Source organism: Scardinius erythrophthalmus, assembly GCF_964197995.2.
Source record: "Scardinius erythrophthalmus genome assembly, chromosome: 11".
In the NCBI taxonomy this organism is placed as follows: domain Eukaryota; kingdom Metazoa; phylum Chordata; class Actinopteri; order Cypriniformes; family Leuciscidae; genus Scardinius; species Scardinius erythrophthalmus.
This window is the reverse complement of record NC_138231.1, coordinates 5,132,122-5,156,125: the sequence shown is the minus strand read 5'-3', so window position 1 is coordinate 5,156,125 and position 24,004 is coordinate 5,132,122. Positions and strand designations below refer to the sequence as shown.

The 24,004-nt window shown below is 36.9% G+C and overlaps 2 protein-coding genes across 3 annotated transcripts; one reads left to right on the top strand and one right to left on the bottom strand.

Annotated features, from left to right (window-relative positions):
• Positions 1-2,054: 2,054 nt before the first annotated feature.
• Positions 2,055-12,132, top strand: tram2 (translocation associated membrane protein 2). Of its 2 annotated transcripts, none has more exons than XM_081379383.1 (11): positions 2,055-2,281; positions 4,048-4,111; positions 4,202-4,311; positions 4,509-4,625; positions 4,711-4,769; positions 5,530-5,614; positions 5,748-5,818; positions 9,018-9,122; positions 9,679-9,822; positions 9,914-10,077; positions 11,439-12,132. In XM_081379383.1, the coding sequence occupies exons 1-11, from the start codon at positions 2,162-2,164 to the stop codon at positions 11,513-11,515; spliced, it is 1,116 nt and encodes a 371-aa protein (XP_081235509.1). In that variant the 5' UTR covers positions 2,055-2,161; the 3' UTR covers positions 11,516-12,132. The 2 variants fall into 2 exon arrangements, with proteins under 2 accessions (XP_081235509.1, XP_081235508.1); XM_081379382.1 differs by having other exon boundaries at positions 5,530-5,662.
• Positions 12,133-12,631: 499 nt separating this feature from the next.
• efhc1 (EF-hand domain (C-terminal) containing 1) lies at positions 12,632-23,293 on the bottom strand. The gene is made up of 9 exons (XM_081379469.1): positions 22,808-23,293; positions 22,267-22,554; positions 22,020-22,172; positions 21,737-21,929; positions 17,643-17,863; positions 16,830-16,970; positions 15,420-15,633; positions 15,182-15,334; positions 12,632-12,810 (listed from the first exon to the last, which is right to left on the bottom strand). The coding sequence occupies exons 1-9, from the start codon at positions 23,093-23,095 to the stop codon at positions 12,770-12,772; spliced, it is 1,692 nt and encodes a 563-aa protein (XP_081235595.1). The 5' UTR covers positions 23,096-23,293; the 3' UTR covers positions 12,632-12,769.
• Between the last annotated feature and the right edge of the window lie 711 nt (positions 23,294-24,004).

The window sequence follows — 24,004 nt, the reverse complement described above, 5'->3', positions numbered from 1 at the left end:
TATCTGCATTAGAGCATTAGAACCACCATAGATTATGATTATTATATATAGATTATATATTTGGTCCACTGCTCCACATGCTTTAATTTTTGCTTATCTTTGGTTTTCCATTTAAAGTATAGGCCAATTTTGTTTAGAGTTTTCATCTATCTATCTATCTATCTATCTATCTATCTATCTATCTATCTATCTATCTATCTATCTATCTATCTATCTATCTATCTATCTATCTATCTATCTATCTATCTATCTATCTATCTATCTATCTATCTATCTATCTATCTATCTATCTATCTATCTATCTATCTATCTAACCATATCTATCTAAACCTGTTTATTTCATAATGCTTTTTTTATAATTAATTGATTTGTTCATAACATATTTATAAAGCTGATGCATGGTTCTACTGTAACAGCTGTTTTTTTTTGGAGCTCATCTTTACAGAGTATTAAAAATTAAAAAAATTTAAAAAATCTGAAAGATAAAAATATTCTATGTATGATACATTTGCCTTGAATAAGAATGGTCATAATGTTTCAGGGGTATTGTAAGTGAATATCCACTGGAGTGGTTTTTCACTTTTTGAAGTGCTCACTGTGTGTGTGTGTGTGTGTGTGTGTGTGTGTGTGTGTGTGTGTGTGTGTGTGTGTGTGTGTGTGTGTGTGTGTGTGTGTGTGTGTGTGTGTGTGTGTGTGTGTTTCCATTGTTTTTCATTAAAGCATTTTGAGAGTGTGTTTACTATCTAATAATTGTTAATTGCATGCATTTTTCTGAAGGATGACCGTGTGCTTAAACAGTAGTGATGGGTTATTTCCCCTAAGGCAGGTCAATATTTGCAATAATTTCTAAGCAAATTCAGCCATTAAATTATAGCGACTGGCTGATATTGTGAATGAAAGTTTGTTTGATTTTTCTGGATGTGGGTTGTTTGCTCTTATGATGAATTCCATTTATTCATTAAATTAATTTCACAAGAACCATGAACGTGTCTTAATATATCTCTCACACATATGTTTCCACTTGTGAAATAAGTCATCAAGGTCATCTTTATCTATACTGCTGCTGCACACAGAAAATATTAGTCATAATAAATAAAATTGAAGGAAAAGATAGCCAACTACACAATGGAAACTATATGACTAATATACACGGAGAAGAATAACAATTGTCAGATAAAACAGCTAAAGGAAGGCATTGAACTAATACAATAATGCAAAGAGAATTATATTACAGTATAATAAAAGACACTTCCCTGGTTTCACAGATAAGGTCCCAGACTAAAATGCATGTTTGGGCCGTTTTAACCTAAAGCAACTTGCACTGATATATCTTAAAATATGACAGTGGCATTGTTCTGTCTCAAGATGCACGCCAGTAATATTTTTTTTCTAAAGCACGTTTATAAAATCTACTTAAATGCCCTCATTAAACTAAGGCCTAATCCTGGTTTAATCTAAATCCGGTTAAATCTAAACCGGGCCACTGTGTTTTGTAGAAAAGTAGTGAACTAAGCGTTGCTTAACACAAATTCGTTAGATCTACATGAAAATTCTTAATTTAATAACTGGCTATTCAAAGTTTTCAGTGTCATTTTTTAGCTGTAAATGATCATACACACTTTCTGTAGAGATACGTGGTTGTTGCTGTGCTGTCACGTGGTATAAGTTACTTTTCCCAGCGCTGGTAAGGGTGGACCAATCACAGTCGTTTCTGATAAGAAAATTATTTAAAAAAAATCTTTTTTTACAGCGATTTTACGCGATTAAAATGAGTATTTAATCTAATATTTACTTATTATTAAAGTATCATTAAATGAAATTAAAATTTGATGTACTACCAATTTCATTTAAGTCATTTTGATATTTTTATGAAAATAAAGTTAAAGGCTATGTATAGGCTATTACACGACAAAATTTAACATTCAATGTAGCCTATCTGGAATGTTAAATAAATGGTTAAACCAAAAGGAGTACATTTTCCTAAATTTTCCATCCAGTGGTCTGTCCACCAATCCTTTCTAACGTCTACCGCGCATGCGTGCTAACTTTGGTTCGTGGCTAAAGCGCGCATGCGCAGTGCGTCTACTAAAGTTTGGAGTGATTCGTGGAAGTTTGAGATTTGGAGGAAGAAAAGCCCAGCAGAAAATCGGGAACTTGTAAAATGGCTTTTCGCAGGCGAAATAAGAGTTATCCTTTCTTCAGCCAAGAGTTTCTCATTCAGAATCACGCGGACATTGTCTTTAGTTTGGTTATTTTTGTTTTGATTGGACTGATGTTTGAGGTGAGTTAAAGAGTTTTGGATTCTCATTTTTTTTCTTGTCTGTGTCTCTGCCAGCTGTTTTCTGCCTGTCTCTCTTTGTTCTTCTGACTTTTACATCAAAATTAAGCATGCAGTTTATTACAGACATTGTAACTTTAAAACAGACCAAAACTGTGGACAGAGTCCTCTTTTATTTGAGTGTCTAAAGCTTTTGAATCCACTTAGCTGCTTGTAAAAGTCTCAAACACTCCGTTTATTCATTAATCTACAGTAAAACTGTGCATTTAACGCCACTCTGGTTGAGTTCAGTGCATTAAAAGAAGTCCTTAACTTTATTCACAATTTAAATCCAAACATTATCAACGTCTCCCGGGCCCAGATTTCTGCATTGTGATGTTAATGTTCATGATGATGATGATGATGATGAAGATACGTAAAGTTCGTAAAGCGTAATATGAGTAATGTAAACCGATAAATCAGTTGTCATAATGGTGTATATGAGTTTTATGATGTTCAGGTTTCTTCTGGAGTGCCACGTCAAATCTCTCACGCGCCCCCAGTTTGACTGGCATTCCTGAAGAGACCAATATATGAATCTCAAAAACGCTTCATTTTCATATACATCATAATCTGTCGCTTATGAGGCCCTAACCTAAAGCAAAAATAGGCATTTGAAGTTTCTAGATTAATTGTCTGCTCAGGTTTGTAATTTTAGTCATAAACACTGAATGAAACTCTCTTCATGGTTCATATCACGCATCTATGTCATGCAAATGTGTGTGTGTTCAGATGGGTTTCCCGTTTACACCTGTTGCTCTGGACATCTGTGTGTTTCATTCAAACACCTCTGTGTTCATGCCTTCATTAAACAAATCAGTGGAAGCTCATTTGATTTGTTTTGCATTTTCTCATGAATCAAACTGCTGAAATGTCAGTACTTACAAAGTTTCATTATTTATAACAGTATTCATGAACACATCACTTCAACTGGATTTATTATAAGCTATTTTCAGTTAATTAAAGTCAATGTTTTATTTGTCACGTTCTAATGTACAACAATAGAGCAGACAGCAATGTTTTTAACATTGGAATGGCGAAGTTTTGTACAAGATCCCATTTTAGTAAATATTTGAAACTAATTTTATAAGGAATAAGTACAGAACATTTTGCAACAAATATGTTATAATACAATGGAAGCTTGTTTCCACCATGGAAAAAATAAAACAAAATAAAAAGGTAATTGTTACCTTTTATCTCATAATTCGGACTTTATTTCTTGCAATTTTGTAACTCACAGTTGCGAGTTTATACTTTCAGTTGTGAGTAAAAGTTAAATACCTTTTCTTTTCTTTTTCTTTTTTTTTCTTTTTTTTTTGTTCTGTGGTGGAAACAAGCTTCCATACAGTACAAACTACTAAAATTATTTAAATACTTTATGCATAATACATAATACTGCAAAAAAAAAAAAAAAAGATTATTATACTACTTAATTTTCCACTGTTTGTTGCCATGTTATACCGTTGAGTCTTTGTTTTGGATTGTCGTTGTCTTATTTACGTCAGTATGAAATACTCAGGAAGTGTCTAAACTATATATTTTTTAAATGTGTTCAAGAACAAGAATAATAAATCTAAGCTTTAAATTTCTGCTGTAACTGTATGAAAGCACATGATTGTTTATTATAGAACATGTGATCTATAAACTGTATGTGTGTGTTTGGGTAAAAGGTCATGTCTGTGTGTTTTGCTCATCATTGTGGAGGAAAGTTGATTTCTTCTCTCTTTCAGACGACAGCCAAAACAGCGATTTTATTCATCCAGCCTCAGTACAACATCAGCACCATGAGCGCAGGTCTCGCACAGTCATTTGCTTTGATAGTCTGTCATTACCAGTTCGGTCTGATGCATCTGTAACATGAGTTAACGTGTGTGTGTGTTTCAGACGGAGAAGTGACTCTGTATCATTATGGATGGAAAGACTGTGCCACTGTCCTCTTCTATCTTTGTATCACCATCATCCTTCACGCAGTGGTGCAGGAGTATGTGTTAGATGTAAGTGCTACAATGCAATGCATTGTGGGTAATGTAGTTTTAATGTAATTAACCATACATTTGGTGCTATTATGGGAGAAAAAAATCTCCATTGATGGCCATTAGAAAGAAGTTGTTTTTTTTTGCAAGCAACAGATGAATTTCTTTAATGTGCATACCATATTATTATTGTTCTTTTTCTGTGTGCTCTGTTGCAGAAAGTAAACCGGCGTCTCCACCTGTCGAAGAGTAAAAACACAAAGTTTAATGAATCTGGGCAGCTGTGTGTGTTTTACCTGGTGTCCAGTGTATGGAGTCTCTATGTCATCGCCACAGTAAGAGCCGCCAGATCACACACACACACAGCATATTAAACCTCATGCTTTCTGTTTGGCACTTACTTGTTTATGTAATTAATAGGAGGGATTCCTCCTGCATCCCAGCAGCCTTTGGGAGAATTACCCTCATGTTCACCTGAGGTACATACACGCATTATCAAAGCATGAATCTCACGAAAACTGTCAAGAACATGTCAGAACTCTTATTTCATCCAAAAATAAGAAAAAAGTACAGTATATGTAGATTTTGCATTAAGAAAATGAAGCCTATTTTTGGGGAAATTTTTGCAATGAGATTTTTCTGTGAAAAATCTATACATGTACAAATTGCTGATTACCTATTTTTACAGTTGTATTGTTGAATAGAATTCATGTAGATTTGAATGAATAATGATCTTTTAGAATTTTTCTTTTATTTTAAAAATGGGTTAAAAAATGGGTATGAAAATATTAATGGCCTTATAGGTTTTATTTTCTTTATACAGAATTTTTTTGCTGTTATTCAATCAATGCAAACACTACTGTATATATAAAACATTATTATGTAACAGATAAAATAGATTAAAACATGAAGACATCTTCTGTTTTCATGGCAGTAGCTATGTTTCCAAAGAAAATGGTGGATGGAAACGCCAAGATGCACAAAAATTTCTAAAAAAACACACGTGTGCGTTCAATTGGGGGCAGATACACACGCACACACGCACACACGCACACACATGCACACAAACTACGATGAAAACAAATTTACTGAATAAATCCCTTTAACAACAAAAAAAAAAAATTGTGACTGCCTCAACAAATTATGTGATTGGATAACTGGCCTAACCAGCTGACCAATCGCATCGCACAGCATCTTGAACGTCAGATTGTCATGTGATCGTAATTGTCTTTCTGTCAGGTTTCAGGTGAAGTTCTTCTACCTCACACAGCTGGCATACTGGTTTCACGCACTGCCCGAGCTTTACTTCCAGAAAGTGAGAAAGGTAAGCGAAGACGAGAGGAACGCAGAAACATTGATGCAGGGGATATGCGTAGGTATATGCATAATATAATTAAAGTATATAATAACAGAAATATAATAAAACTATAATTGTGTTGCTCTTTTCATGTTTTTAGGAGGAAGTCCCTCGTCAACTTCAGTACATCAGTCTCTATCTGTTACACATTCTGGCTGCGTATCTGTTGAAGTAAGTCATGAACCACACATGAAAACTAATAAATCACAGTAAAATTGCTGGATTGACTTTTAATAAGTCAGGTCACCTTTATTTATAAAGCGCTTTATACAATCCAGATTGTTTCATAGCAGCTTTACAGGAAAATGAAAATAACAGGAAAATTATTCAAGGATGCAAACAGAGTTTGTTTCAGCTGTACATCAGCAGCTCTAGAAGAAAATAGAGTCATTGTTCACAATTTATTCAGTTCTGTTGTGAAGATCATCAATTATTGAATTAGACATTCAGGGCTGCGTGTTGGTCGTGTCTAGGTGTGGGTCCACCCTCTAATCTGGATTGAGACCTGATACGGCTGACTACGGTGACCTCAGGATAAACAGAGAGAGACTAATATTAGCGTAGATGCATCATCTTATGATGTAACGAGTACATCTGGTGTTATGGGAAGTGTTCCTGGTTCCTGTTGACGTAATTGCAGCCTAACAATCCTTGAGTGAGTGAATTATAGAAATATGATAATGTGTTATGTATATGCCAGGTTCTGCTTCCTGATCAAGGCTAGGAAGACTGTTCCAGAGTTTGGGTGATAAATAGTACAAGGATCTAAAGCCTGCAGTTGATTTTGACATTCTAGGTATTATCAACTGGCCAGAATTTTGAGATCGCAATAGACCGTAAGTGATTAGCAAGGTTTTAAAATGTATGCAATGCTTAATCGGGAGCCAATGCATTGTTACCCAGGATAATATGGTCATACTTCCTGGTTCTGGTAAGAACTCCAGCTGCTGCGTTTTGGACAAGCTGATAAACAAGTTTGTTTATTAAAGGGGTAGGTCACCCAAAAATGAAAATGGTCATCATTCTGTCATGAGTAAATGATGGTAACCAGACAGTCAACAGTAGCCATTTACTTCCATAGTAAGAAAAAAAAAATACTATGGAAGTCAATGGGTGCAGTCAGTTGTTTGATTACCAACATTCTTCAAAATATCTGCTACTATACATATATACTACACTATAACTCATACAGATTTGGAACAACTTAAGGGTGAGTAAATTACATTTTTGGGTGAACTATCCCTTTAAGCGTGCAAATCAACCACACAGTAGAGCATTACAATAATCTAGCCTTGAGGTCATGAACGCGTGAAGTAACTTTTCTGCGTTTGTCATTAAGAGTATATTTTGTAGTTTAGATGTATTTTTAGGATGGAAGAATGCGGTTTAACTGATGCTAGAAACATGGCTAGATTGGTATCAAAGAGCACACACAGGTTCCTAACCGACGACGAAGACTTGACAGCCATCAAGTGTTAGAGAGTATTCTGGGTTATTACATGCAGGTTTTTGGACCAATAATTAAAACCTTTTTTTTTTTTTTTTTTTTTTTTTTTTTTGAATTGAGTGGTAGGAAATTACATCTTATTTTTTATATCTACTAATGCATTTTGATAATTTTGTGAATTGGTATGTTTCGCCAGGGTGTAAATAAATATAGAGCTGAGGATCACCAGCGTAACAGTGAAAACTAATCCCATGCTTCCTAATGATATCTCCCAAGGGTAGCATGTACAGAGTGAACAGCAGCGGTCCTAGTACTGAGCCTTGTGGTACTCCATACTGAACTTGTGATTGATATGAAATCTCTTCGTTTACTGCTACAAATTGATACCCGTTAGATATGTATAATTTGAACCATTCCAATGCAGTTCCACTAATGCCAACATCATTTTTGAGAATTCAAATATTCAAAAGAATGCTGTGGTTGATAGTATCAAATGCAGCACTAAGATCCAGTAATACTAATGGAGAGATACAACCCTGATCGGAAGATTAGAGCAAATCATTTGTAACTCGAGAGCAGTCTCAGAACTCATTACGGTCTAAATTAGAGTTGGGCGAAATGGCCAAAAATAGAATCTGTGTTTAGTATTCTAGTATCATAATAGTATCATTCTGTGTTTTATGATTTAAAACAATTATAAACTTGAACAATTTAATCAAGTTTTTAAAATGTAATGGATAGTGATCTGAGATGGCGGAATTTCAACGCCATCAACATTGACATGTGACAATATTAGATCTAAAGTAGGATTACGACAACGAGTGGATCCTGACACTGTTTCTAACTCCAATAGAGTTTAAAATGTCTATAAATGCCTTTATACCTTTGCCTTTAAGACTTTATCTGCAGCCAGGACTAACTTCGATTCCAATTCTTTCATAAATCCTTATGGTGCTCTGGTGGCCTATATACAGAAGCCAGCACAAATGTCAAACGGGATTTATCATTTACACTAGATAGTGTTACATTGAAACACCAACACTTCAAAAGAATTCTACTTGAAACTAAACCTCTGAGTTATACTGAAAACATTACTATAAATTACAGCAGCACCTCCGCCTTTGCCTTTCAGACGAGGCTCATGTTTATAACAATAATCTTTGGGGGTGGACTCATTTAAAGGAATGTAATTGTGCTGTGTTTGACAGAAACCTGGCTAAAACCAGACATCTAGGTTATGATCTGTGACCTTATCACTTACTATAAGTGCTTTTGTAGAAAGTGATCTAATATTCAGCAAAACAAGGTTTATCACTTATTCGTCTGTATTATGTGTTTTTTTATTATTTGTTGAACATCAATTAAATTTTTACCCTTAAATGGGTTTGAGATCTTTGTATTACTTTTTGTATCGGGGAACAGAAATGGTCTCTATATAAAAGTCTTTTATGGTGTGAGACTGGTACCATGTCTGTTATTTACACAATGTAAAATCGCAATGAAGAAATAATAATAAAAAATAAAAAAATTAAATTAAATATATATATATGTGTATAATGTGTATATATATATATATATATATATATATATATATATATATATATATATATATATATATATATATATATATATATATATATATATATATATATATATATATATATATATATATATATATATATATATATATTATTATTATTATTATTATTATTATTATATATTTTTTTTTTTTTTTTTTTTTTTTTATAAAAATCATTTTAGGGCTTTCTATACATGGATGTTTACGTGTGAGCCCTAAAAACTAAAAAGGGTTTTTAAAAACAAGTTTATTCAAATAATTTTTTAAATTTAACAACTGTATATTATATCAGATATTTGCATGAAGAATGATTGATTTAATATATATTTTTCATCTCTCTTCAGCTTGACACGGGTCGGGCTGGTTCTGTTGTTTCTGCAGTATCTTTCTGAGATGGGCTTCCATCTGTCTCGACTGTTCTACTTCATTGATGAAAACCACCACAAAATGTGAGCCAAACTTCCTCAGACATACGCCTAAAGTCATGCTTTAATTTCAAAATGTATACATTACCATTCAAACTATTTTTTTTTTTTAAATAGAAATTAATACTTTTATTCCTCAAGGATGCATTAAATTGATCAAAAGTGACTGTAAAGATGTAAACTTTCTATTCATCAAAGAATCCTGGGAAGAGAGTGCATCATCACGGTTAAGCAGCACAACCGTTTTCAAAATTGATAATAATCAGAAATGTTTCTTGAGCAGCAAATCATCATATGAGACTGATTTCTGAAGGATCATGTGACACTGAAGACTGGAGTAATGATGCTGAAAATTCAGCTTTACAATCTCAGGAATACATTTTTTAAAATATATTCAAATGGAAAACAGTTCTTTTAAATTGTAATAATTTTTCACAATATTACTGTATTTTTGATCAAATAAATGCAGCCTTGGTGAGAAGAAACATATTTCAAAAGCATACACTGTTATGAAACCTTGGACGGTAGTGTATATCATAATCTCTCTATATAACAGCAAATATGCTTGTTTTGTGTGTAGGTTTGAGATGTGGTCCGTTGGGTTCGTCCTGACCCGTATGATCACTCTGACTCTGATGTTCCTGGCTGTCGGCTTCGGTTTGGCTCGTTCTGAAAACCAGATGCTTGATTTGGAGACTGGAAACTTCAACACTCTTTCTATCAGGTGAGACAGACATTCACGCTCATTGTAGTTCAGTACATCACGAGAGACCCAGACATGAGTAATGCTGTGTGTGTGTGTGTTTGACACGCAGGCTGCTGGTGTTGTTCATGGTGTGCTTCACTCAATCCTGGCTGCTCTGGAAGTTCTTCCGGTTCCAGCTGATCCGAACACGTGAGCTGAGATTAGAGCAAGCGGCCCGGAAGAAAGCGGCAACAGCCAAACAACAGATGCAGCGCACGCTGAAACGAGATTCAGGTACATGCTCGTTCTAAACTACATTGCATACAAGTAGACCCCGATACACTTGTATCTTCTTAGGGCTAAAAAAAAAGTTTGTAATACCTGAGCATCATTATACTGTTAGTGAACATCCCAACAACATCCCAATGAATTTTAAATATGTTCTGCACGCTTCATTCTCAATATCAAAATAAACGTCACCATTGGCTACAACAGTATGCTTGAGTAATTCATAACCTTTTGGGGTAAACTATATCTTTTAAGCTTAAGGCTCAGATATACTTTAAGTGAAATAGAAGAACGAACTGGTGTGATGTAACAAACAATCAGGCCAAAACAAAATTCGGTTAGGGTGGTAAAACTACTAGTCAGAGATATTTTCGCTGAGGAGGCAAGGGTGGGAAAATAATCCACAGTACAAAAAGAAAACAATACAAATATTATGAAATATGCCATTAAAAAGTGTATAAATCACTCATTTTTCTAAAGTGTTTCTAACCGGGACACCAGCGGTTAAAGTTACAGCGGAACAAAGCATGTAAAGATGGTGGGAAAACTTGAGAAATATAGATAGTGCTAGTCATTTTATTTATTTAACCTGAAAAATTTGTCAAAATTAAGTAGAACTGGAAAAAGGATATTTTAGAAAATATTAATGTTATGTTTAAAAAAAAAAACCGTACGTAATCATGAACCAATGGTCATTCAAATGTTTTTACCCAACTTTTCTGAGTTCGCTTTGCCAAGCAGTTTCAAACTCTAGAAATGACTTCAAGCGAACTTGGTTTTGTTCTGATTTTGGCTACATGCACACTGTCAGTTTTTTGGATTGCTTACAGGTGTGAATCTCAATAACACAAAAACTAAGTGTCTTGTAACTGAACTGTGTGTGAACAAAACCATATTATGGACTTAAATACAAGACTGACACTGCTCTTCTGCTGTTTTGTGAACATGGCCTTTGAAATAGAAGAATGATCTGGTGTGACTTCATTTAGAACAATTGAAGTATATTTGAGCCGTAAGCTTAAAAGATTTACTTTACCCAAAATTTTTATTAATTACTCATCCATAACCAGTGCTGACGTGCCAATTTTAATATCCAATGCGATACAAGCTACTGCAGAAGACAAGATTTATGGCTGAACTGTTCACACAAAGCTTTTGTGAATAGCTTAGAATTTCTGTAGGTTTCTAGGTGAACTTTCCCTGGCCTCTGGGCAATAATACTCTATTGTGTGTGTGTGTGTGTGTGAAAGCCAAAACGTGACGCACAGAACGACACACACTGGTTTTGTAGGTCTGATGTCTTCAGTTCCACACGTGTTCCAACGTTGCATTTTTCCTCTCTGACTCGAGCTGTTTGTGTTCTGCAGTCGGTCATCATGAGAATGGACTCATTAAAGCAGAGAACGGCACATCTCCTCGTCTCAAGAAGATCAAAGCGCCGTAAGCTTCAGCCTCATTCCAGCGGATGGCCTCCACTCATCGAGGGCACAGGAAACAGATCATCTGCTTCCTGTTACCACATCAAGAGAAGTGCATGTGGCGTTTCTCTGAGGAAGCGACAACAGGACCCTCAACAGGCTCTTGTCAACATTTCTAAACTTCTTTCCCGTTTCAGTATTCATTATTTCTTCTGCATATGTTTTCTAAACTTCACTCAGTCTTTCTTTATTAAAGCGCTGTTTTGAGGTCAGTTTGTTTTTCTGCATTTGAGGTATAAAAGCGGCAACTACGGTGGCCTTGAAAGGACACTCATTGAGATGATTTGAATCGAAGGTGTTATTGTGAGACTTAACACATTGATGAACAAAATATTTACATGACAATCTAAAAAGAACCGGCAAAGAAACAAGGAAAATCCATGTTTTTGTCCGGTTCGAGGTAGGAACGAGTGTTGTAGTAGTGAGTGAAATGACCCTGAATCAGAGCAAACGCATAGCAAACACACTCAGTCTTTCTCCTGTAATGAGTGTTTATGGAGTTTCTGCTTTGTACGTTTATGCAGTTTGATATTTTGTTGTATATGACGATGCTTTATAAATATTGAACCTTTTTGAATAGTAACATTTGTTTTGAGTTTTCTATCTTTACAGAAATATTTCAACTTTTTTTCGTTTTATTTACTTCATTGATTATTTAATCATTAACTGATAATGAATGTCAGACAGAAAATAATTCACATTTGGTAATGGGGTAAAATGTCATTTCATCTGAAAAGAGAAAATGGTTTTACATTAAAAGAAGCCTATTTGGAAGAGTTTCTTTTAATTGTCTGTTCTTAATAAAACTGAAAACAACAAATTTATACTTAATATTATATTTAAATACCTATTTTTGCATGAAAGCTTCATTTTCATAGCCGTCAATGGAGAAACAGACAGCTTTCAGATTTTATCAAAAAGACGACAGTGTTCTGAAGACGAACAATCTTTGAGTAATTAATGACACAATTTAAATTTTTTGGGTGAACTATCCCTTTAAGAATTCATGAATCCAAGTCCAAGGTTAATACGTTACCCCATATTATTACCCCAATAACATTAATTTAACATATGCTTGTTTTGCTCTGTGTCTTTATTGCACACTTACATCATTAGATATGGAAAAACACAACATCCAAAACAAAACCTCCTTTTCACAGACGATATCTGTTGGTATCTTGAGGATTGGTAGCATACTGGACAGAACTGCTCAGCAGATTTCAGCTCTGGAGGAGGTCTGGAGCTCCTCCATCTGTCTCAGCTGTGAAGAGAACATTCAAGAAGATGTCTTGAGAAACTCTGTTAAGAAATGAATTACCCTCATGTTGTTCCAAACCTTCAAGACTTTCATTGAAATCAGAGTTTTCTGTCCCTCCATTGACAGCTACGCAACTACCACTTTGACTCTTCAAAAAGTTCATGAAGAGATCGTAAAACAAATCCATGTGAATTGAGCGGTTTATACGCCCGATAACAAACCTCAACGGTTCTTGCGGAAGCTTAACATACAAGAATGAACCTCATTGGTTCTCGCACGTCAAGCGAACATGCTTGAGCTTCCGTTTACCACAACTGATGTGTGAAGTGATGAATGTTTAAACGTGAATACAGGCCCGTCGCTACAAGGCAGGCAAACCAAGCAATTGCTTGGGGCCCCGAGCTGGCCTGGGGCCCCAAGACAACGACTGGTTAAGAATAAAATGCAACGACAAACTGTGTGAGCGCCCCTTTGATAGTCAATGCAGTAAAGTGCAATGACACTGTTATCGGGATCCCCCTCAAGGGGGCCCCCCTCAGTAGTCGCTGACAGCAGCCAGCCAATCACGTGATCTCTGCTGCTGGCAAAATACAAAAACTCCTCGGCAGTCATCATGAAGCGGAATTATGCTTCAGGAGGAAGCCAGAAAAGAATGAAGAGAAAGGAAGAGGAGGATAAGAAAAAACAAGATAGTGGTAAGTAGGGGTGTAACGATACACGTATTCGTATTGAACCGTTCGGTACGTACGAGGCTTTCGGTTCGGTGTTCGATACGCATTTTCAAAACGAACGGTTCGTTGGATAATTTTTCCTGCCGACCAAAATTTCGTTATTTCCATAGACTGGTTATTTCAAATGTAGGTGCGTTGCGCGCCGCAAGCGCGCTCATAATGTAGAGACGCCGGCGCGACCACAACATTGCCCAACATCAAATGGCAAACGTAATTTAAGCGGAACGAAACTGAGCTACTCGTTATTGTGTGGTTGACGGACCGTTATTTATCAGTTTAGACCAGTTCAGCGCCGATCGTGATCATGCGACACTGTTACTACACAGCGCTAGTAAGAGATTCAGTAGGCTAAAGAAACATTTGAATTCGCCACAGAAGTAATAACATCGCTGCGAGATCTAGTGAGAAACATTCACATAGTTTGGCAGGAATAGTAGGCTATAAGGCCTTCAAGTAACATTACATCGGTTTTATTTTGAAATTATGAATACAATGCCCTCAAATGTCAATCTTAACTAAAATAAACATTTGTTTATAACTACTACAATATTACATTTAATTTTTTCCAAGGAGCTGTTTTGTTTTATATGCTCCTAAGAAGAATCAATTATAGCTCCAGAATTGCTCAACGTAAAAAGAAATAATATTTTATGATGCTAGTTTTAATTAAAAAAGAAGAAAAATAAATAGCCTAAATTAAGGAAATTTCTCTGGCATTTCTTTCTTTTTGCTGTATCGAAAACGTAGCAAACCGTAACACAAGTGTATCGTATTGAACTGAACCGTGAATTTTGTTACAGCCCTAGTGGTAAGTGATAAATTACACTGGATAAAATAGCTCCACTTGTCTTGTACAAATGGTGTAATTTTGCAGCAGGTATAGGCTAGAAAAAAATATGTTTATGTTAGCTACCTGCCTGACGGCAAATGCTGCTTGTAACAAACAGTTAGTGCAACTTTTTTTTCCCGAACGGACGGAATATGGTTACATATTATAATATGTTTTTTATTGGGGGGGGGGGCCTCCATGTCCATTTTGCTTGGGGCCCCCAAAACTCTTCAAACGGCCCTGCGTGAATACAAGCCTAAGTTCAATCTGTTCATCATATAAAACGATTGAGTCTCTTCAGAAAATTTGGACTAAACCGCTCAATTCATTTGGATTCGTTTTACGATCTCTTTATGAACTTTTTTAAGTGTCAAATTGGTAGTTGCGTAGCTGTCAACGTAGAGACAGAAAGCTCTAAGATTTCATCAAAAAGATCTTCATTTGTGTTCCTGAAGATGAACGAAAGTCTTACAGGTTTGAAATGACGTGAGTAATTAATGACAGAATTTTCATTTTTGGGTGAACTTCGTGATTATTGCATTTCCCCTTTTCACTTGGTTGAAGATGTAACCAAAAGGCTGAACATACTTAAAGGGATAGTTCACCCAAAAAATGAAAATTCTGTCATCATTTACTCACCCTCAAGTTGTTTCAAACCTGTCAGAATTTCTTTTTTTCTGCTGAACACAAAAGAAGATATTTTGAAAAATGTCTGTAACCAAACAGTTGATGGACCCCACTGACTTCCATAGTAGGAAAAAAAAATACCATGGAAGTCAATGGGGTCCATCAACTGTTTTTTTTTTTTTTTTACCTTCACGTTGCTCGTCCTGGTCTGAGGTCTGATTGACCACAAACTTCTGTCTCAGTGAAGACAGTGTGTGTTCAGGGATGTGATGCGACACTGACTCCAGATAACTTAACACGTAACGATCAGCATCCGTCACGACAAACCGATGTGCAAACACTGCAGAGGAGAGCAGAAAGAACACATAAGCATTAGGAAAAAAAAAGTGTGATGATTCCCAGGAAGTCTCGTCTCTGATCTACACCTTCCACAGTAGCTCCAATGAAGAAGTCTGCTGGTCCGTAGTATTCTGGGTTTTCCACTGTGCTTCCTGGTTTTGGGACACGAGTCTTCTCTAGGAATTTTCCTCCGATGATGCCGGAATTACGTGCGGATTTCTCAAAGATGCTGATCATGTCATCAGACAGGTAGTAAGACAGAACGAAGCGCCGTCCCTCATCCAGGGGACTCTGGGAATCCTAAGGAGGATGATAACATTGATATGTAAGAAATAGTGAACAGTCATTTTCGCAAAATAAACCTTGACATGATGAACAGGACCTGATGCAAGTGAAAGCTACTTAAATAAATCAATAAATTTGTGGACATGTAATATTGATGTAAGATTTAATTGATAATTTTACCTGTATATTATCTTAAATCTTCCACCAACAAAACAATTGGCCTAACAACAAGACGAACACGACAGCAACATTACTCCTATTAAAGGCAGGGTAGGTGATTTGTTTCAGAAACATTTTGTTATGCTGGTTAAAAGACTCTTCGCATCCTGAACTACCCTTCGCAATCGGCAAGTTAAGTGGATTAAATGTATTTATATGTATATATATATATCATCTGTGGAAGGCGTAGGACACTGACATATGACAAATGCAGTGATACGATGTCCTTCCTGCCTGTCAACATATGTATTGCTCACGCAGACATCACACATTATCATCGCGTTTCATGCTATGAGTTAGACAGACGTCAGTCACTGAGCAGCGCAACCGAAACAGCAGCCGCCTTTAACAGTTCCTCCTGAACCAAAACAACCAGCTAATGCTGCGTTCACGCCATAACTACTGTAATTTGGAGGAGATGGAAACCCGTGACGTTATACTCGGAGCGGTTCGTGACTCGAATTCATGCGTTTCAATGTCAACACTATCAGCGCTGAAATGAATCTGCAGCAGTCAGGTGGTACAGTTGTTTATGTTCATTATTATTGTAAGGTTATGTGCTTTAAGACATGAGACGCTGTCTTTCGTGATGCTCTAGTTTGCTCTCTGTTGTACGCGTTCATGTGTTTTGAAGGAGGCGTGGCTTTGGAGATGCTCTGATGGGAGGGTGGGATATTCTATTGCTATTGCTAGCATCTCCGAAAATTGCCTACCCTACCTTTAAAGTCTCTTGATTTTCAATGCAAACACGGAATATGGCGCCTGTTGCCATTGCATTAAAAAGGGAGTGCGAGTCCGCGGAGTGATACGAAACACATGAAAGTAGCACCGGTTTCATTGGGGAAGAGCGGAATGATTCTGCATCTGCAAATCACCAATCAGAATAGAGTATTCCAGACCACTTAAGAACAGACGATTATTTGCTCACGCTGTCTGCGTTGTTTTAGCGCAATACTCCGTTTGGAGATTATGCAAATGAGGTGCATTCTCACCAGCCGTGCGACGTAACGCAGGACTTTGTGGTTGTTCTCCAGCAGTTTGATCACGTCTTTCTTGGGCGGTTCAGGAACCAGAGCCAGACAGTTCTGTAACGAGTCCTCCAGAGAACCGAAGCCGTTATACGGAGGAATTACCTGCGTGACAGCATGACACATCATCAACGCAATGGAAATCATGTGTGCGTTCAGAAAACTCATGGACAGACTGAATATATGGATGAAGAGATGGAGGGAAATATAATGAAACATAATTTACCTCAAAAACAGACTGGATAGAAAATATAAGGTCATTTTCCATAAATAGGGAACAAAATAGGCCTTTTTGTGTATTTTTCAGTAAATAGCATTTAAGCAAAACATTTTTTACAATGTAACATTTATTTATAAAAGTCATTTTTGCAACATTTGAAACATTTTGTTATATTCTAAAAATGTACTAACATTAAATAATTTTATTTTGTTAATATGTTTTTTTATATATTTTTTTTTTAAGAAGACTGATTTGGTAATAAATCATTCAGGCCATTTGTTGAAAAGATGAGTGGCATAGTGCATTAATCATAGCTGCTGACTCTGAATGGTGTATTTCTGCAATGGCATCGGCTAACTGAAAACATTTGCGCGATGCTTCATTCACACCGCTAGATGTCAGAATAGTCCAAGACGACTGTGGGGCAAACATAGAACATGAGTGTACCCTATTTGTGGAAAGTGCCAGATATATCACTTGAAATGACATACCATTTGCATACTAAATATAATTTAACTTTTAGATGAGATTAGCCCAATCAAAAGAATGTATCTGACCATCTCGATGTCTTGTGGTGTCCTAGTGTCAACAGTAAACGGTTTGAGCAAGATGTCGGGGTGATTCTGCTCAAAGTATTTCCGGGTGAAGTTGTCACAGTCATACAGCAGGAAGCGCCTCCCCATCAGCAGGACCTCCTCACCGACCCTGAAGTCTTGAGGAGAGAAATACTCCTCCACATCATGAGGGGAAACTTCCAGAACACTGCTGGGGAATGGCTCTGAGTCATGAAAGAGAGATGTTTAAGGATTCTGTGTTAATATATTGATTTATTATGTCATGTGAAATATGAATTCAGTCATTTACTGCGTCCAAACTTCTATAAACATAAAAAGCGACAAAACTGAAGCAGGTTTGTCTCTGTGTTAAAATTAGTTCTGTAAATTATATTTCTGTCGTGACAACTCTATGAGTGTTTGGTAATGGATATGACAATGTTGATATGTTTGGTCATGGCAGAAATAGATTTGCTGCTGTTATTGCTGCTGCTTCAGAGCAAGTATAGGAATTGCTTCTGTCAATACATATGCGATGCTGTGAGCAAGTAAGACTTGCTGCTGCTGTACAATATAGCGTACATGAATTACCCGTAGCAGATCTATACAGGTGGAGCTGGGGGAGGTGGAGGGTTTCTGAAAGTGCGCTGCAACTGTTCCAGAAAATGCTGACCAGTATTTGAAGGATGAGCAGTGAGCTCATTGGCTACTGATACAGCACGTAAGGACCTATCAGCCTGTGCTATCTAGAGTTTCATGACAGAACTATATATTATTGCACAGCTCTATATTTAAGTGTTTTTTTTTTTTTTTTTTTTTGCCTTGATTGAGACAGGACAATGTAGATAATCAACAGGAAGTGAAGAGGGAGAAAAAAAAAGAAAAAGTGTTTTGGCAGACCACCGCTGGTGCTACTCAGCCCATGTCTGCTTTATGTTACTATGTTGTATTTAACAATATTTAACACTGTATATATTTATAGCTATGTGCTGGGAGCTCATCATTCATGTGAGAGGTCTCCTATTCAGAGCACCAGCACTCTTCACAGCACCAGTGGTGGTCCGCCAAAACACTTCTTCTTTTTTTTGGTATGTGAATGCTGTTTTACATGAGTATCATGACACAAGTGAAGCACAATGCTTTGTTTACAAAATAAATAATAGGTTATAAATTAAATGTTACATCGCAGCCATGGAAACCCTTGGATTCATGACGAATGAGAGAGTTGTGTGTGAGCCCATACATTTAAGCTTTATCGGCTTTGAATTCTGGTTTGCGATCTGGTTACCCGATTATCAGCAAATTAAACAATATTCCATTAGTTATTCCATATAGAAAGCTTGCATTGTCTACTTTTAAACACAATAATTCAAAACGAAAAGAAACCGACTCTGCTTATGTAATCCCTATGAAGTGTGCATCTCTCTATATAGGCGCGTTCACTGCGAAGATGACAAGAGGCATCGTCAATTCACTTCATCTTTGCAGCCAGACACTGACACAGAAAACACTAGTTTATTAATAAACAATTAAAATGTCTCCTTGCTATATTTGGTACATTCATAATCATTACTTTTGCTGGTTCTTTGTGACAGCTGTTATGTGCGTTATTGGCAGCGTCACCCTCCGGTTACATGAACGCATCCACCGCATCAGAACCGAAACATGGAGATTATAAACATTTCTTCCTTGGTTCGCTTTTAATTAGGCCTATTATATTTGTATTCTTTACAATGGTAAAGTAGAAAAACGCTGTAGGACAGATAGCCTACATTTTTACTTGTACGTCAAATTCTTTTTAACACAGTTTGTGCTTGTTATTAGACATGGCAAGGTCAAGTTTATTTGGCAGCGCAATATCAAACATAGCCTAAATGTCTTGCCCTTGTAGAAGATCGATGGTTTCTCTCCTGCTCCTGTCCCACATCCCTCTCAGAGCGCAGAGCGGTGGGCTATATCACGCTTCTTTGTGCAAGTTTTTTTTTTATAGATTTAACTTTATTATATTATTTAAGTTTCCAATATTTACTGATATTTATTTCAATACTTTACAGGCTTTAGTGTGTTGTTTCTTTGACAGAATTGCTAAAATAAACACTTTTTTGCTCAAAACAACCCCCTACCACCGCAGGTAGTTGGTCCATTACCAACGCGGTGGTAAACACCTCCCACCGTCACAGCCCTATAACCCGAAAGTAAAACGGATACTTTTATAATTAAATATTGCAATACTTTGCGCTACTGTATCGAGATCACTGTGCAAAATATCGCGATACTGAACAGAATCGATTTTTTCCCCCCACCACTAGCGAAAACCTGGGTTGCTGTCGTGAAACACTTAACGGTTTCCCTAAGAGAACCGTTTAAGGCATTATATGCAATACTCTTAAGTCATTAAGCCTTAGCTGAGGGAAAATCACACCTTAGTTCACTTTCAAAAAAATGTTTGCTGATAATTTACTCACCCGGATGTCATCCAAGATAGCCTTTCCATGTCTTTCTTTCTTCAGTCGAAAAGAAATTAAGGTTTTTTAGGAAAACATTCCAGGATTTTTCTACACAGAATGGACTTCAATTGCAACCAACTATACCAATGTTCAAAGAAGGTTTAAAAGTCCGTCTCAATGCAGCTTCAAAGTCTCTACACGATCCCAGTCGATAAATAAGAGTCTTATCCAGCGAAACGATCGGTCATTTTCAATCAATCAATCAATCAATCAATCAATCAATCAATAAATAATAATAATAATAAATAAATATATATATATATATATATATATATATATATATATATATATATATATATATATATTATATATATATATATATATATACATACTTTTTAACCACAAATGCTCGTAGTGTACCATCTCTGAGATGTGCCACGCATTGCGTCATCACGTTGGAAAGGTCACGCGTCACGTCATCTATCTAAGTTATTTGTCTGTGTACTACGGTTCAAAAAGGTAGGGGAGATTTCTCCTCCAACTTCAAAATCGTCCGACATCTTTGTTTTAATTTATTTATTTATTTTCCGTGACCTTTCCAACGTGATGACGTAATACGTGGCGCATCTCAGAGATGGTACAACGCGGGCATTTGTGGTTAAAAAGTATATATTTTAGAAAATGACCGATCGTTTCGCTGGATAAGTCTCTTATTTCTCAACTGGGATCGTGTAGAGACTTTGAAGCTGCATTGAGACGGACATTTGAACCTTCTTTGAACATTGGAATCGTTGGTTGCCATTGGAGTCCATTCTGTGTAGAAAAATCCTGGAATGTTTTCCTCAAAAACCTTAATTTCTTTTCGACTGAAGAAAGAAAGACAAAGACATCTTGGATGACATCCGGGTGAGTAAATTATCAGCAAACATTTTTTTGAAAGTGAACTAATTCTTTAAGGGAAAAACTTAAGGTGCTTTATGCAACTGAGCACAGGACTTGAACTCGGGTTGCCTGAAACGCAACCACGCTGCATGTCAGAGCACTGCCCACGAGGCTATCGGCTCCGACAGCTCTCTATATAAAGTTGGATATATTTTAAATCCAACTTTATCCACATACATACAGTTGACTACCGTAAATCAGTATGTACTACAGTAGGACTATATAGCAAATATCAACTACATCTTTTTTTTTATTTTGTCGCAAAATGTGACTGACTATATTATTGCCCAGCTCTTTAAATAAAGTTGGATTTATAAATGGTAAATGGACTGCATTTATATAGCGCTTTCACAGGCCTATGGCCACCAAAGCGCTTTACATATAGCCTCACATTCACCCATTCACTCACTCATTCATACACTGACGGTGGTGTCAAGGCGCCATCCAGCTCGTCGGGAGCAGCTGGGGTTAGGTGTCTTGCTCATGACACTTGGTCAGGTGGAACCGGGGATTAAACCATCAACCTTCTGGTTTGTAGACAACCTACATGAACCACTGAGCCACTGCCGCCCATCAGTTGGACATATAAGTATGTCCAACTTTATACAGATCGATAGATGGATAGATAGATGGATGGATGCTGTAATGTGTATTGTGAAAAGCACTATGCAGATAAATGTGTCTTGACTTGTGTGTTTATGATCTCACCACAGGCTGGTTTGATGTGTTTGGGAACCCTCTGTCTGCGGAGCAGAACTGGGAACGGGTCCCGGCCGTTGTTGGCCTTGTGATGCTCACAGATCTCAACAGAATCATCCACAAGATAGTAATGCAGCGTTACAGGCCGTTTATCTCTGTACTGAGAGTCCAGATCGTCCAAAAGCGCAAAGAAGCGCAGCACCTGGAATACACACGAGACCGCACAGAAATGATGAGTGAGAGAATGAATTGATGTGTGGGCAAACACACAGGAGTGTGTGTGTTTGTTTACCTGTCGATCCAGGGCGAGGAACCGCTCCAGCTGATAATTGTGGTCATAGGGTGTGATGTGAGTTTGTTGTTTCTGAATGCGGCGGATGGTGTACGGGTCACTGGGAATGGACTCCGACTCATTTAGTACTATTCCCTGACTCTCCATGAAGTCCTACACACTCACACACACACACACACACACACGCTCAGTCAAACCAAACCATCAGAAGCAGCAGTCTATAGAGTCAGTGTGTGTGTGTGTGTACCTGTGTAAAGGCATCGCACTGTGTTATCCTGTAGTCCGTTCCAAACAAACTCATGTCCATCCCAACATTAAGGTCTTTCCAGTGGTAAAGATCTCCGCGCTGGTTTTTGATCAGCCTCTGACGTTTGATCAGTTTTCCCTGTGGAATTCCCGAGTTTTCCACCGGTGGCTCGGTCACACACATGGTGTCATCTTCCAAGTGATAATAAATCACCACCGGACGAATGCGAAAGTGCTCATCCGGGGAGTGCAACACTTCCTGCCGGAAGAAACCGTAGAAACGCAGAACCTGGAAGACGAAGAGTAAAGGTGAGTGGTTGGTTCTGTTTCGATGGATGGATGGATAGATAAGATAGAGATGCATATATAGATAGATATATAGATAGATGCAGAGATAGATAGATAGATAGATAGATAGATGCAGAGATAGATAGATAGATAGATAAATAGATAGATAGATAGATGCAGAGATAGATAGATAGATAGATAGATAGATAGATAGATAGATAGATAGATAGATAGATAGATGGATGACTCTTCACCTTCTTGTCATAAGCAGCGTGTGCCGGTATGTGTTGTAGCGGTGGATGTCGGTGTGTGTCTGTACCGTAGGTCAGGTTCGGGATGTCATTGATCAGCTGGTTCCTCTCATTGTGACTGATGTTCACTGACAGAAGAGGCTCTTGTCCTATACCGACCGCGGGCCGCCGGGGCAGAGCGTAACCGTTCTTAAAATCAAGAGTCTGAGCTCTGTGGAAACCGGATTTCTGAATAACAGCATACAGAAAGAATGGGTAAATGTATAACAATATAATATCAGCATATCTCATACATAGATTTACATAATGCTCCTTGAGAAAAAAAATAAAATAAATAATTAATTTCCAGCAGAAATCTAAGAATTAGGAACATTTATAAAGATTTAAAAATGCAGAATTACATTTTACAAAAGAAAACAGAGACATTTAAAAACAAGACAGCAAAGTTAATATGGGCCTAAAGGTCAAGGTTTCTCACCGTTAAATCGCGAAAAGTGTTTCCTGGCAGGAAAGGAAGCCCATGTGTTTTATTTATAGACATTATGGCTAATTACTCTAATCTATATTAAAATAAAATAAAAGTAAAGTAACCAAAATAAGTTCATATAACTTGTTCTCTCACGGGAACTGCTGCTCTTCCCTAAGGAGGTTTGTTTATATCTGCCTCCATGGAGAACACGAACACTGGCAGTTGTCATGGTGATGTAAACACTTCCTTTCACGCATGACGTGAATCATTCACCAACAGGTGGCGCTATAAGTTCAGTTTATTCAATGCAGTTTATTTAAAGCTCCATAACAATCAAAACAAAACCTTGAACAGGTCCTGCTCTGTACATGAGCTGATATTCCTATAAAAGCCATGCTGAAATATTACTGGAAAATAAAACAACAGCAGTAAACAAACAAGTCTGTGATGGTGTACAACGCAAACATCCTGCCGTACAAGATTTAAGAGCTCAGGTGCAAACAAACAATCCACATGCTTACAAATGTTGAGTCACTTCATGGTTTGGCTTGGTTTGAGTGCCAAGAGAATAAAAACCTTAAATATTACTTATAAAATGAACGCTGTGTGGGCATGGGCTCCTAAAAATCAAGGTTTCAGCGAGAGGACGGCAACTACAGGCTTTACCATTTACTAGACTTGTATCAGCTTTGTCAGAATCAATTTATTAAAATCTGTCTTTTTTTTTAATA

Coding starts and splice junctions, on each gene's coding strand:
- tram2 (XM_081379382.1), top strand. CDS start 2,162: ATGGCTTTTCGCAGGCGAAATAAGAGTTATCCTTTCTTCAGCCAAGAG. Junction 4,112..4,201: donor CATCAGCACCATGAGCGCAG/GTCTCGCACAGT, acceptor TGTGTGTTTCAG/ACGGAGAAGTGACTCTGTAT. Junction 5,819..9,017: donor CTGGCTGCGTATCTGTTGAA/GTAAGTCATGAA, acceptor ATCTCTCTTCAG/CTTGACACGGGTCGGGCTGG.
- efhc1 (XM_081379469.1), bottom strand. CDS start 23,095: ATGAGATATGCTGATATTATATTGTTATACATTTACCCATTCTTTCTG. Junction 22,555..22,807: donor ACGCTGCTTATGACAAGAAG/GTGAAGAGTCAT, acceptor TTCGTCTTCCAG/GTTCTGCGTTTCTACGGTTT. Junction 16,971..17,642: donor CACCACAAGACATCGAGATG/GTCAGATACATT, acceptor GCTGTCACGCAG/GTAATTCCTCCGTATAACGG.